At 36.4% G+C, this 15,831-nt stretch overlaps 1 protein-coding gene across 1 annotated transcript in view; it reads left to right on the top strand.

Moving 5' to 3' along the window:
* The window catches only part of HERC4 (HECT and RLD domain containing E3 ubiquitin protein ligase 4), a 133,215-nt gene that overhangs the window by 40,746 nt on the left and 76,638 nt on the right, over nt 1-15,831 (top strand). The window contains exons 4-6 of the mRNA XM_007940695.1: nt 3,649-3,870; nt 5,170-5,261; nt 9,264-9,394. Of these exons, the coding sequence (XP_007938886.1) occupies nt 3,649-3,870; nt 5,170-5,261; nt 9,264-9,394 (445 nt within the window). The remainder of the gene's footprint in view (nt 1-3,648; nt 3,871-5,169; nt 5,262-9,263; nt 9,395-15,831) is intronic.

The following is a 15,831-nucleotide window of genomic DNA, read 5'->3' on the forward strand; positions in this document are numbered from 1 at the left end:
GCCATCCTGTTTGTGATATATTCTTGTCAGAGTGGCACTAGGTAACCAGAACAACCTACAAAGAAGATCAGTTAATACTACTGGTATTCAAATCTGCGCACCAACCACCAAAGCCAAAGATGAGGAAATGTGGAGACTTTCTTTTTTTTACCCAACTTCTGCAGTCTGAAATTGACCAAACATACAATCAAGATGTATTGATTATTACTGGTGATTAGAACACGAAAGTTGGAAACAGAGAAGCATCATTGGTAGTAGGAAAATGCGGTCTTGATGAGAGAGATGACACTGGAGACTGCATGATAGAATATTGCAAGACTAATGACTTACTCATTGCAAATACCTTTTTCAACAACATAAATAAATGGCAGCTATATAAGGTGACCTTGCCAAATGGAATACACAGGAATCATATTGACTACATCTGTGGAAAGAAGTGATGGAGAAGGTCCGTATCTTTAGTCAAAGCAAGGTCATGAGCTAACTGTAGAACAGACCATCAGTTGCTCACATGCAAGTTGAAGTTGAAGCTGAAGAAAATTAAAACAAGTCCACGAGAGCCAAGTATGACCTTGATTATATTCCATCTGAATCTGGAAATCATCTGAAGAATAGATTTGACACCCTGAACACCAGTGGCCAAAAACCAGATGAGTTGTGGGATGACATCAAGAGCATCATACATAGAAATTAATTAAAAAGACAGGGAAGGAGGACCAAAATAGATGTAAAGGAGACTGAAACTTGCTCTTGAATGGAGAATAGCTAAAGCAAATGGTAGAAATGATGAAATAAAGAGCTGAACAGATTTCGGAGGGCAGTTTGAGAAGACATAGGAAAGTATTATGATGAAATCTGCAAAGACCTGGAGTTAGAAAAACGAAAGGGAAGAACGTGCTCAGCATTTGTCAAGGTGAAAGAACTGAAGGAAGAATTCAAGTCTTGAGTTGTAATATTAAAGGATAGTATGGGCAAAATATTGACTGATGCATGCAGGAAGCATCAAAAGAAGATGAAAATAATACACAGAGTCATTGTACCAAAAAGAATTAGTTGGTGTTCAGCTGTTTCAGGAGATGGTATATGATCAAGAGCCAATGTTATTGAAGGAAAAAGTCCAAGCTGCACTGGAGGAATTGGTGAAAAATAAGACTTCAGGAATTTATGGTATACCCATTGAGATGTTTTAACAAATGGAAGCAGTGTCATTTGTGCAAAAAATTTGTCCAGCTGACTGGCAGAGATCTATATTTGTGCCCATTCCAATGAAAGGTGATCTAACAGAATGTGGAAATGATCGAACATTATCATTAATGGCACACATAAGTAACATTTTGCTAAAAATAATTTTAAAATGATTGCAGCAGTATGGTGACAGGGAACTTCCAGAAATGTAGGCTGGATTCAGAAGAGGACATGGAATGAAGGATATCATTGCTGATGTCAGATGGATCTTGGCAAAGAAATACCAGAAAGATGTTCACCTGTGTTTTACTGACTATGCAAAGGTGTTTGACTGTGTGGATTATAACAAATTATGGACAACATTGCAAAGAATGGGAATTCCAGAACACTTAATTGCGCTTATGAGGAATCTGTACGTAGACCAAGAAGCTGTTGTTCAAACAGAACAAGGGAATGCTGCGTGTTTTAAAATCAGGAAGGGTGTGCATCAGGACTGTATTCTTTAACTATACTTACTCAATGTGTGTGCTGAGCAAATAATCTGAGAAGCTGGACTGTATGAAGAAGAACATGGCATCTGGATTGAGGAAGACATATTAACAACCTGCAATATGCAGATGATACAACTTTGTTTGCTGAAGTTGAACTAACTTGAAATTCTTACTGATGAAGATCAAAGAGTACAGCCTTCAATATGGATTATATCTCACCATAAAGAAAACAAAAATCCTCCCAACTGGACCAGTAAGCAACATTACGATAAACAGAGGAAAGATTGAAGTTGTCATGGATTTCATTTTACTTGGACCCACAGTTAACACCATGGAAGGAGTAGTGAAGAAATAGACATCATGTTGCACTGGGCAGATCTGTTGCAAAAGACATCTTTCAAGTGTTAAGAATAGAATCAAAGATGCCACTTTGAAGGCTAAGATGGACTAACCCAAGCCATGGTGTTTTCAGTTGCCTCATATGCATGTGAAAGCTGGACAGTAAATAAGGAAGACAAAAGAGTCCATATTTTCCAATTTTGGTGCTGGTGAAGAATACTGGAAATACCATAGACTGCCAGAAGAATGAACAGATCTGTACTGGAACAAGTACAGCCAGAATGTTCCTTGGAAGCAAGAATGGTTAGTTTGTCTCACCTACTTTGGTCATGTTGTCAGAAGGAACCATTGCTTGGAGAAGAGGATATCATGCTTGGTAAAGTAGAGAGTCGGCAAAAGAGGGGAAGGCTCTCGACAAGATGGATTGACACAGTTCTTGCAACAGTGGCCTCAGATATAGCAAGGATTATGGGGCTAGTGCAGGACCGGGCAGAGTTTCATTCTGTTGTACATAGGGTCGCTATTAGTTGGAGCCCACTCTGCAGCACCTAGCAACAAAGTAGAGGGTCAACAAAGAAGGGAGGACCCTCAATGAGATGGATTGACACTGTGGCTGCAATGATGGGCTCAGGCATAGCAAGGATTATGAGGAGGATTCACAGCTGGGCAGTATTTCATTCTGTTGTATATGGGGTCTCTCTGAGTTGGAGCCAATTTGACAGCACCTAACAACAGTCTGGTAGCATAGTGGCTAAAGCACTTGACTGCTAACCAGAAGGCTGGCGGTTCAAATCCACCAGCCACTCCTCGGAAGGAAGGTTGGGCAATCCTACTTCCGTAGTGATACTGCCTCGGAAACCCAAGGAGGGGTCACTATGAGTCGGGGCCGACTCGACGGCACACAACAACAACAACAACAGTCTTGATGAAAGCAGACTGCTGCATTTTTCTCTTCCAGAGCAGGTGGTAGATTAAATGCTTAATCAATCACTCTGCCACCAGAGCTCCTTGTTCTTCAGTATAAACCAAACCAAAACCACACTCACTGCTATTGATTCATTTCCAACTCATAGCAACCCCCATTGGGTTTTCGACAGAAAATCTTTATGGCTGTAGATTACCTCATCTTTCCTCTGGGAGCTCTGGTGGCATAGTGCCTAAGGCATTTGTCTGCTAACCAGAAGGCTGGTGGTTCAAACCCACCAGCCACCCCTCAGAAGGAAGGTTGGGCAGTCTGCTTCCACTGCCCAACTTCCCAGTGATACCACCTGGGAAACCCAAGGAGGGATCCCCATGAGTCAGATCCAACTTAACGGCAGTGCTTTTGGTTTTTTTGTTTTTTCCCTCTGCAGAGTGGCTGGTAGGTTTGAACCACCAACCTTCTGGTTAGCAGGCAGATGCCTTAGTATGACCAGAGCTCCTTATTAGTCAATGTAGTCAGTGAAATTTAATATAAACTAATATATAATGTTTTTGTAGGTGGTATGTTTCCATATAAAAAACAGCTTGATTGCTAAAAAGAGGGATATATATTTCTGTCTGGTGAGAAAAACAGGGTCCCAGAATAATTAATGAGCTTCAAATGAAATTTTTTTGTGTGTGAGAAAAAAATATTATGATTTTTGTTTTGCAGCAAGTGAAGTCTTCTGTTGGGGGCAGAATAAATATGGCCAGTTGGGTTTAGGCCTTGACTGTAAAAAGCAGGCTTCGCCACAACTGATTAAGTCTCTCCTTGGAATCCCTTTCATGCAAGTTGCAGCAGGAGGAGCCCATAGTTTTGTACTCACCCTTTCTGGAGCTATCTTTGGGTGGGGACGCAACAAATTTGGTCAGCTAGGTCTTAATGATGAAAATGGTAAGTTCTCATTTCTAGTGAAATGTACTTCTTTAAAAAGAGACTCTTTTGAGATGGAGCAGTGATTCTTAGTGTCAGAGAGAGATACCCAGTTCTTTCATAGTAGGGAATTGAGTGATAAAATACTAATTTAAAAAACTACATTTGATGATAATATTTTGGGGGGCATGCAAAAAATACCTGTTTCTGAAAATAAACTATAGAAAGTGTATCTGGACAAAATACAGATGTAACTAGATCTTCGTTACAAGAAAATTGAATATAACTTCAAATTGTTAACTATAGAGTTGGAGCTCTGGTAGCATAGTGGCTAAGACACTTGCCTGCTAACCAGACGGCTGGCGGTTCAAACCCACCAGCCGCTCCTCAGAAGGAAGGTTGGGCAATCCTACTTCCGTAGTGATACTGCCTCGGAAACCCAAGGAGGGATCACTATGAGTCGGGTTTGACTTGACGGCACATAACAACAACAACAGAGTTGTTAAATTATTGGTTGCCATTAGTGAAAAGAAACTAAAATTATTCTGGGAAAGTAATATGAAGCATTAATCTATTTGAGTTTTTCGTGGACATAATTTAAATAATCTGGGTCATTAAACTAATCTTTGGTTGGGCTTCACTTTTAACACTGAAGCTAGAGTTTTGAAAATAAACATTTTGAATTTAAAAAAATTATCACTTCTTGTAACAAGTTGGCATCTTGGAACTTACGCTTCATTAGATTGAATGCCAATATCTGACCTATAAAAACTGCAATTTCATATAATTCATACTTTGTATGACTAAGATGACAACAAGTTGTTCTCGTAGCAATTAGTAATGATAAGAAAATCATAATGTTGGTAAGGATTAAAGAATATTTTGTTCTGCCTAAGAAAAATATGTCATATTAGAACATCTGTCTTTCCATGCTATAATGTAGCAGAAAATAAACTTTTCAGACTTTTAAGTAAGAATCCTGTCAGCATTATATGAGGCAAATACAAACAATGGCATGTATGTATGTGTAAAATTAGAAGCATTTAAATAATTCTCATATTTGTAGATTGTTGAGTCTTATGCAGATTGGTATATAAGCAGTTTAACACTTAAACTGATCTTTTTAATACCTACCTTTATCATATTAACATAAATACGCAAGCTTGGGAACCCAACTTAGTAGGCTTGTGCTATGAAATCATGGAATTGTAGTTAAAATTGTTTATCCATCATTGTCTACAAAGCTGAGGAAGTTATAGAGGAAATACATCCTAGAGGAGTTTTAAAAATAATATTAATGTGTCTTGTTGGAATTTTCAGATAGGTATGTTCCTAATTTGCTAAAGTCACTAAGATCTCAGAAAATAGTTTATATTTGTTGTGGAGAAGATCATACTGCTGCTCTAACCAAGGTATTGTACTTCTAAAACTTCTTTATTGCTATTCATAGTAGTTATTTATAATAATTGATAAATAATTCACAATATTTACATTAAAACTTGAGTGTTATTGATCTCAAAAATAATTTATTTTGAAAAAAGATTTAGATTATTCTAAAAAATGTGTCTACATTTTCATTTTCATTTTATAAAATGTGAGTTGTGATATATACTATTACTTGTGGTTGAGTTTCTCAGTTTATATGAAATACTGTGGAAATAATATTTTGAATGAGATACTTCCTTTGATGTTAATCAGGTTTGCTTGTGCTGTATGAATCCTAGTTATAGTGTAACTACGGTTAATTTTAATGTAATGCCATTTTGGCTTATACATATAATATAGGAGACAGAATCTCTGTTATCCATATAGAACTAGATGTTTGCTAAAAAGAAATTGAAACACTTTCAAGTTTTGAGCAAGCACTTATGCACTTTCTGCATCATCTTTTCAGTAGCTTTAACTCTGACCTCTCACTTTTCCCTTGGGTATACGCTAATGCATTGTCAGTGCTGCTTAGTTCTCCAGAGACCAGAAGTTAAATGAAAATACAAACATCCAACTTATCCTTGCTAGGAGCATTATTCATAGTAACTGTGTCAATGTAAGGAAATTGGCAAGTTTTTCATTGAGCAAACTAGAGATCACAGTTTTTCCTTTGTCTTTCTTTGCCCTGAATAGTAGATGGAGTTGGTGAGAAGAAATTAACTTCTAATCAGACTTTAAATTCTGCATCCTTAACTCCAAAATTGGGAATTTTAAAATGACTAAAAGTGTTCTTGGTCATTAGCACATATAGTATACTCAGGGCACTTAAAGCAATAGTATAATAACCAGTGTATAAAAGTTAATAAAAAAAAATTTATATTAACTTTTAGTAAGGAAGTTTTACCAAATTAGCCAATCTTAATACCAAATTTTATTGGTTTTGGAATTCAAAATAACAAATTCAGTCACTGAAGTCTTACTAATCATATTGGCAGAAGTGTTTGCTATGATTTCATGCCTTGTTTTAAAACATTTTTTGGTAGAAATAATAATAATGTTAATGCTTTTGAAATTCGGCCTTTCACATAATCACTCATCTTATTTTTCCAGGATAAGTATTTCTATTATTGATATTTTGAAATTCTTAATTCTATTACTCTCAGTATTCCTCTTAGAACTCAGTAGGTAGTGATATTTATTCACTGGAATTGTTAGTATGCACTGTATTTTTATGCTATTAAGTAGTATTAAATACCCTCATAATAAAATGTTTATGTTAAAAATGTAATTCTCCAACCATATAATTTTGTTTTTCTTGAAGAGTTGCTTGCAAATAAATTTGAATTGCTTTAAGAAGCAGCTTCCTTGTGCCACATCTACATCAAGAAACTACATTAAGGAAACCACATTAGAAAAGATTTAAAATCAGACTTGAATAAATGGAAAGACATGCTTTGTCAGTGGCTTCATAAGATACCAAAATTTTTCAGGTTCATTTACAAATTCAGTGTGGAAATCACATAAACATATACCTTTTGATTTGAAATTCTTCTAAGAATCTTTTCTGATAATGAAATTTGTATGCACATGCTTTATTTATTATAATAATACTATATTAATAGCAAAAGACTAGGCAAAATCCAAATATTCATTAGTAGCAACTTGGTTGAATAAATATGGTACATCTGTCTACTCAGTGGAATACCATTAACTATAAAACAGAATGAGAGGGTCTCTACGTAGTGCTTTGGAATGATTGCCAGGATATATTGTTGAAGTAAGAAGAGCATAGTACATAACAACGTATATAACATCTGTCTTTTGTATCAGAAAAGTGGTAAAATATGAACATACTACATGTTTATATATTTTTTAAATGGAAGAATAAATAAAAATTAATAGATACACCAAATATATATCATGCCTTATATTTTGTCTTTTATATGTATATATTAAAAGCAATTAAAAGTTGAAAAAATAAGCCTGACTATATAACAAGTTCACAGTACAACTATACAAAGAAGAATGGTTTTAAGAAACAGTATTTTGCCGTATATTCTTGTTGAGAAATAGCTTAAGGATAGGCCAAATCCACGAAGAAAGATTAAATGGTATTAATTAGTCTTATTGTTAGTAATAAAATTACTGTATTTTCAGTTTATATAGAGAAGGATAAAGCAAATACTGTTCTGTCACTAGAAACTATGATTTTCAGCCAAAGAGAAAAGAGATAGAGAATTACAGGAATTAAATAAAAATCACGTGATCTTTACTTTGAATCACAGGAATCCGTATGAACTCTTGATTTATTTTTCTTCTTCTAAAAAGTATTTTTTTCTAGCATGACCAGTGAACTGGCCTACCAGAAAGGAACTGGAAGCAGTGATCATCCCTTGATGGTTATAAATTCTCCACTAATAGGAACATGTTTATAATAATACTCCTTCCCCAAAATCAAATCAAAAAACAAAACAAATTTTATTGCTTATGTTAGGAGGTTGCTCAGACAAAAACTTCATTTTTTTCTAAAAATTGGTAAATAATGAGAAAGAATCAAATATTCATCTTCCTTTGATTTGCAAATTATATTTTATAATAACTTAATAATTAATGCAGGATAGTTTTCTGTAGAAGAATTCCAACTGATAAATCTGGAAAGGTTGGGCAATCCTACTTCCGTAGTGATAACTGCCTTGGAAACCCAAGGAGGGGTCGCTAGGAGTTGGGGCCAACTCTATGGCAAATAACAACAACAAAATCTGGAGAATTTGAAAATTACTATTTTGCCCTACCTGATGTAATCATGACTGTAAGCAAAAGTCAACAACATTAACCTTAATGGGAATACAGTAGGCTGATATACTTTGACCAGTTACCTGTTTTTACCATCACCAATCAGACATACTTTCTGACATGATCAATAAAATAGGGAAATTTAAACATGGCCTAGGTATGAAATGATATTTAGAAATTAATAATAATTTTATAATATGTAATAGTATTGTAGTTATATATTTTTTTAAATATATGATAATTTTGTAATACTAGTATTGTGGTTATATACATATTTTTGAATTCCTCATCTGTTAGAGATATGTGCCATTGAAAACACATAGACATTTATGGGTGATATTATTTGAAGACCACAGTTTGCTTTAAAGTACACTAGTGGCTCTTCACTACCAAAAAAGGAGAAAGGGAGATTATTAACCTTTTGTTCAGTTGAAACTGAGTGATGATTACATGATGGTTCATTATATATTTATTTTGTGTATTTAAAAATTTCCATGATAAAACGTTTTAAAGAGAAAAATCAGTTTCCAAACTTAGCTACATATAAAAATATCTCTATGATATTAAATGATGAAAAATTATAAAATTATACATAGAGTTAAAACTGTAAGGAATAGCAGTTGAATTGAAAAATAGTAAGTGTGCTTGTGTTAAGTTGTCATCACAGGTCAATTTCCTTTTTTTTACATGTAGTCCACTTGCATGTGAATTTTTTGAAAACCATGTCTACATTGTAGCAACTATATCTAAAAATAGCTATATTTTTATATTCTGGTTACATAACTCTTTGCAGAGCTTTCATGTTTAAAGCGTAACTGGCTTGAGAACTGAGAAAGATAACCAGTTTTAGGTTTTGTAAAATTTTATTGGTGTATACTTGAATTCAGTAAGAGAGTATGATAATAATGAATGGCACTGGAAGAAATAATTATTGGTATCTTTGTAGTGATAACTTCAACTAAATATTTTATAATGATGATAACATAATTAAGTGCTTTAAAAATATGTGAAACTACTTAGCCTTCAATCTGGGGGTCTTAGTTTTAAGATATTTTACTTTGAAAAGTTATGTATCATCTGGCTGTTAAATTATAAAGACAAAACTTGACTCCAATTATAGATCAGCTTATTTTTCCTGAAAAATAGTTATTTTATTAGCTTTTCTGATGATGATGGGTTTTGTCTTTTTTTAGGAAGGTGGAGTGTTTACTTTTGGAGCTGGAGGTTACGGTCAGTTGGGTCATAACTCTACCAGTCATGAAATAAACCCAAGGAAGGTTTTTGAACTTATGGGAAGTATTGTCACTCAGATTGCTTGCGGAAGGTAAGCTATTATATAAAAGAAGATTTTGGTCTTTGTAACACTCAGAATTAACAAATTGTTTAAGGATCTAGTAATCTAAAGTGAAACATTCTCCCTCAAATGCCTAATTTGCTGTTGAGGAGTCATGGTAACCAGTGAAACATCTTTTACACTGAACCTTTACCTTTTTTTCCTTAAAATAAATTTCTTTGAGGCAAGAGATTATAATATATATGTAATACTGTATTTATTGTATATAACATCACACTTGAAATATAACTGTAGTTTGTATTATCTACCAGCTTTTTTTCTTTCTTTAAAGGATGAGGAAATTGACCAGTAATAAGTAATATTTTAAGATAGATGATTAGTCGGTCAGTGTTAGAAATGGAGTTGAATCCTGATTTGATTCTTAATTCTTGGGAGTAAATAGATGAGATAGAGTTTTGAAACTGAGCTTCACTTCTTTTTTTTTTTTTTAACTGAGATTTGAATAAAAGTTTACAGAGAAAATTCACTTTTCATATAGCAGTTCACATACGTTTTGTCTCATGACATTGACTCCAATTTACCACAATGCAGCAACTCCCCTCCCACTTCCTTCCCATAGTTACCTCTTTACTGTGCCTTTCCCTCCATGCACTCCTGCCCACTGAGCTATGTCCCTGTGCATAAGCAGCCCTTCTATTCTGCCATGACTGATCTCTCCAAGGAGTGTATCTACCTAGAATAAATGTTCAGGTCATGTGCCTGTCTTTTGTCTGGCTGGAAGCCACAGGTATGGGTTCAGTTCCAGACCTGAAGGGCAGCTAGGACCCATAGTCTCAGTGGTTCCACCAGGCTCTATCAGACCAGCAAACCTGATCCTCCCCCCTTTTTTTCCCCCATATTATTTTGAGTTTTGTTCCACAGTGTTCTCCCTCTCTATCCAGGATCTCCTACATAGATCCCCTTCTGAGTGGTTAACAGTGGTAGCTGTGCACCATCTAGTTTTTCTGGTCTCATAGTCATATAGGCTGTGGATCATATGGTGTACCAGTCACTCGAACTAATTGTTTCCATGAGTCTTTGGTTTTCTTCATTCTTCTTTGCTCTGGATGAGGAGAAGACCCATTGTTGCATCTAAATGGCTGCTTGCAAGCTTTTAAGATCCCAGTCGCTACTTGCCAAAAGAAGGTAGAAAGTAGAAGGTGGAACAGTGTTTAGTGTAGTATGTTATATCAGTTGAGCTTAATGCCCCCTGCAACTATAGTCCCGGGCCCATAGGTTCAACTAAGCTGAGCTTCACTTCTGATGGCTTAAATTGAGCTGACTCTTTAATAGCAAAAGGTCCCTTTCTTTTTTTTTTCCTAATTTTAATGTGATTTGGATGTTTAAGGAGCAAATTCATCTTCCATACAGCATTTCACATACACTTTCCCACAGTGCAACAGCTGTCTTCTCACTTCCTCCCCATAGCCACCACTTCCCTGTGTCCTTCCCTCCCATACACTCCTGCCCTCCAAGCTGTCTCCCTGTGCATACACAGCCCTTCTATTCTCCCATGATTGATCTCTCCAAGGAGTGTATCTGCTTAGTGTAAATGTTCAGCTCATATGCCTGTCTTTTATTTTGCTGGAAGCCACAGGAGTGTGTGTGTTCAATTCTAAACCTGAAGGGCAGCTAGGTGCCATATTCTCAGGGGTTCCATCAGACTGGCAAACCTTGTCCCTTTTTTTATTTTTTTAAAGATTTTGAGTTTGTTCCACATTGTTCTCACACTCTATCCAGGATCTCCTATATAGATCCCCCTCTGAGTGGTTAACGGGTAGCTAGGCACCATCTAGTTCTTCTGGTCTCATAGTCGTATAGGCTGAGGCTCGCATGGTGGACAGTCCCTTGGACTAATTGTTTCCATGTGTCTTTGGTTTTCTTCATTCTTCTTTGCTTTGGATGAGGAGAGACCCATCGTTGCATCTAGATGGCTGCTTGTAAACTTTTAAGATCCTGGTCACTACTCGCCAAAGTAGGTGTGGAACAATGTTTTTGTGTAGTATGTTATGCCAATTGAGCTTGATGTCCCCTGCGACTGTGGTCCCCACCCCACAGGTCCAAGTACTTCCTCCCTCCAGGTAGTTCGCTGTGGCCAAGAAGTGACTACAACCTTGTCCTTTGTCAGCTCTCCTTGTTGTCGTCGTTGTTATGTGCCGTCGAGTTGGACTCAAGTCATAGCAACCTCTCCTTGGGTTTCTGAGGTGGTATCATTATGGAAGTGGATTTGAACTGCCAGTCTTCTGGTTAGCAGTCAAATGCCTTACGCACTATGCTACCAGAGCTCCTTCAGCTCTATTATATACCTGGAATTTTTACAGAACATATAAATACACTTGTAGGAACATTGTCTGCCAACCCCATACGTGGTCATGGGCACACTCCCCCCTGCCTAGACATACCTAATTGTACAGCCCATCCACCCACCTATCCACCTGTATATCAGTGTTTGTCATCGCTGACAATGCAGTACTGTATGAAAATACACATTTCTTAAGCAGTAGCTTAATTTTTTTATACCTTGTATATATCTTGATACAGTTGTTAATTTCAAATAGAATCACTTTTATCCCCCTGTCAGCATCATTCTTATTATGTATGTGTAACTTTGCTACCATTAATTTTCATTGCTGTATTTTATTCAGTTATATGAATACATGATAATTTATTTGCTCATTGTGTTGCTGATGGGTTTTTCTGATTTTTGGCAATTACAAATGCTGTTGTGAACATTGTTTTATTTATTATATGGTATGTATAAACCCTCATATTTCTCAACTGAATGGACTCTTTGGCGAGAGGATATTTCACTTGAATTTTGTGGGTTAGTGTTACACTGTTTTCCAGAATGATTGTAACAATTTACATTGCTACTAGTAATATATGAGACTATCTGATACTCTAGGACCTTGTCATCATTTGACTTTTAGACTTTAATTTTAGTCAGTCTCTTAGTTATGTAGTGTTATCTCATTATGATTTTAATTTGCATGTCCATCATTGAGTACTGTTATAATAATTGAATCATAGTTCTTTATATAGTTCTTCATTGGTATATGATTTACAAATAAATGTCTTTCCTCATTCTTTAGGTCTTGTCACTTTCTTTATATTGTCTTTTGTGGAACAGAAGTCTTAAATTTTAATGTAGCTACAGTTATTTATCTTCTTCTTTATGGTTAGAGCTTTTAGTTAAGAAATCTTTCCCTACCTAAAAACATAAGGACAGTCTTTCTTCTCTTAACCAACATAGTTAATGCCTTTTACATGGAGCAATATAACCTATCTGAAGTTATTTTTTTTCTTTAATGATGTTGAGGTGAGCGTTCAACTTTATATTTTGTCATATGAATAGTCAATTATCCTAATACCATTTTTTAAAAACTCCTTCCCTTCCCTGTAATTGGATGGTGGCCATAAATTATGTGCCATATATGCAGTCCCCAGATTATGAATGTCCGACTTACGTACAAGCTATACAACCTGAAAAATGAGCTCCATAAAGCCTATTATATTAGAAATTTAGGATACATGAAATGGTACATAACAACAAATGGATTCTACTTCGCCATGCACATCAAAATATCATCATCATCATTATTATTACTGTATTATTATGTTGAAAATGTTTTAGTGTTATCTGGAAGTGTTTCTTAATGTTTTTTATGAGTAGATATGTCCACATTCTGTTGGATTACCTTTCTTTGGCATAGACAGAAATAGGGATCTTAGCTAGTCAATTGGCCAGGTAGCTGTCTTTCAGGTTTCTTGGTATAAACAAGTGAGTGCCTCTCATGCTGCATCCATTTGTTGAAAAATAACTCAGTGTGTTGTCTATCAATACCTGAAGTCTTGCTTTTCACCAGTTCCTTCAGTGCAGCTTGGACAGAATGGAAATTATCAAACAGTATCATTAATACCATGTGCAAGTAAAATTTTGCTGAAGATAATTAGAAACAGTTGCACAGTACATTGACAGGGAACAGCTAGAAATTCAAGCCAGATTCAGAAGAGGATGTAGAATAAGGGATATCATTGCTGTGCTGTGTCAAATGGATCTTGGCTGAAAGCAAATACCAGAAAGATATATACCTGTGTTTTATTGACTATGCCAAGACATTCGACTGTGTGGATTGTAACAAATTATGGATGACAGTGCAAAGAATGAAAATTCAAGAACACTTAATGGTGCTCCTCAGGAACCTGTGCACAGACCAAGTAGCAGTTGTTCATACTGAACAAGGGGATACTGGATAGTTGAAAGTCAGGAAAGGTGTGTATCAGGGTTGTATCCTTTCACCATACTTACTCACTTAGTATGCTGAGCAAATAATCTTAAGAAGTTAGACTCTATGAAGAAGAATGCAGCAGCAGGATTGAAGGAAGACTCATTAACAACCTGTGATAGACAGATGACAAAACCTTGTTTCCTGAAAGTGAACAGGACTTGAAAGACTTAGTGATGAAAATCAAAGATCCTTCAGTATAGATTGCACCTCAACATAAAGAAAATAAAAATCCTCACAATTGGATCAGTAAACAACATCATGATAAATGGAGAAAAATTTGAAGTTGCCAGGGATTTCGTTTTCCTTGGATCCACAGTCAGCATCCCTGGAAGCTGTTGTAGTTAGGTGCAGTCGAGTCGTTTCCAACTCATAGTGACCCCATGCACAGCAGAACAAAATACCGCCCGATCCTGTGCCAGCTTCATGATCCTTGCTATATTTGAGCTCTTTGTTGAAGCCACCATGTCAGTCCATATCGTTGAGGGCCTTTCCCTCTTTTGTCGACCCTTCACCTTACCAAGCATGACATCCTTCTCCAGGGAATGGTCCCTTTTGACAACATGACCAAAATAGGTGAGATGAAGTCTGGCCATTGTTGGTTCAAAGGAGCATCTCGGCTGCACTTCCTCCAGGACAAATCTGTTAGTCCTTTTAGCAGTCCATGGTATTTCGCCAGCACCACAACTCAAAAGCATCAACTCTTCTGGGTCTTCCTTACTCATTGCCCAGCTCTCAGGTGCATACAAGGCGACTGAAAATATCATGGCTTGTGTCAGGTGCACCTTAGTCCTCAAGGAGACATCCTTGCTCCTCAGCACTTGAAAGAGTTCCTTTGCGGCCGGCTAGCCCAGTGCTACACGTCATCTAATGTCCTGACTGCTGCTTCCATTGGCATCAGTTGTAGAACCAAGCAGCGTAAATTCTTTGACAACCTCAGTCCTTTCTCCATTTATCGTGATGCTGCTTATTGGTCCACTTGTGAGGATTTTTGTTTTCTTTATATTGAGATGTAATCTGTACTGCAGACTGTATTCTTCAATCTTCATCAGTAAGTGCCTCAAGCCATCCTCACTTTTAGCAAGCAAAGTTGTGTCGTCAGCATATCTCAGGTTGTTAATGATTCTTCCTCCAATCCTGATGCCATGTTTTTCTTCATATAGTCCAGCTTCTTGGATTATTTGCTCAGCATATAGATTGAATAAGTATGGGGGAAGGATACAACCCTGACACACTCCCTTCTTAATTTTAAACCATACAGTGTCCCCTTACTCTGTTTAAACAACAACCTTCTGGTCAATGTACAGGTTCCTCATGAATACAATCAAGTGTTCAGGAATTCCCATTCTTCTCAATGTTATCCATAATTTGTCATGATCCACACAATCAAATGCCTTTGCATAGTCAATTGAATACAAGTAAACATCTTTCTGGTATTCTTTGCCTTGAGCCAAGATCCATCTGACAACAGCTATGATATCCCTTGTTCCACGACCTCTTCTGAATCCAGCTTGCACCTCTGGAAGTTCTCTGTCAATATACTGCTGCAACTGAATTATCTTCAGTAAGATCTTAACTTGTGTGTGATATTAATGATACTGTTCTATAATTTCCACAATCTGTGGGATCACCTTTCTTTGGAATGGGTACAAATATGGATCTTCTTCCAGTCAGTTGGCCAGGTAGCTGTCTTCCAAATCTCTTGGCATCACCTAGTGAATACCTCCAATGGGGCATCCGTTTGTTGAAATATTTCAATGGGTGTTCCGTCAATTCCTGGAGCCTTGTTCTTTGCCAATTCCTTCATTGCAGCTTCGACTTCCTCCTTCAATACCATTGGTTCTAGATCATACGCCACTTCCTGAAATGGATGAAGATCGACCACTTCTTTTTGGTACAGTGACTCTGTGTATTCCTTCTTCTTCTTTTGATGTTTCCTGCATCATTCAGTATTTTGCCCATAGAATCTTTGAATATTACAACTCGAGGCTTAAATGTTTTCCTCAAGTCTTTCAGCTTGAGAAATGTCAAGTGTGTTTGTGTTAGACTGGATATTCTAGAGAAACAAAAACCAGCAAAGTTTATATATATAGAGAGAGAGAAATTTATCTTAGGAAAATGGCTCACGAATGTATAGAAGCC

The sequence above is a fragment of the Orycteropus afer genome, unplaced genomic scaffold (assembly GCF_000298275.1).
Source record: "Orycteropus afer afer isolate SDZICR_OR568_19922 unplaced genomic scaffold, OryAfe1.0 scaffold00070, whole genome shotgun sequence".
NCBI lineage: Eukaryota > Metazoa > Chordata > Mammalia > Tubulidentata > Orycteropodidae > Orycteropus > Orycteropus afer.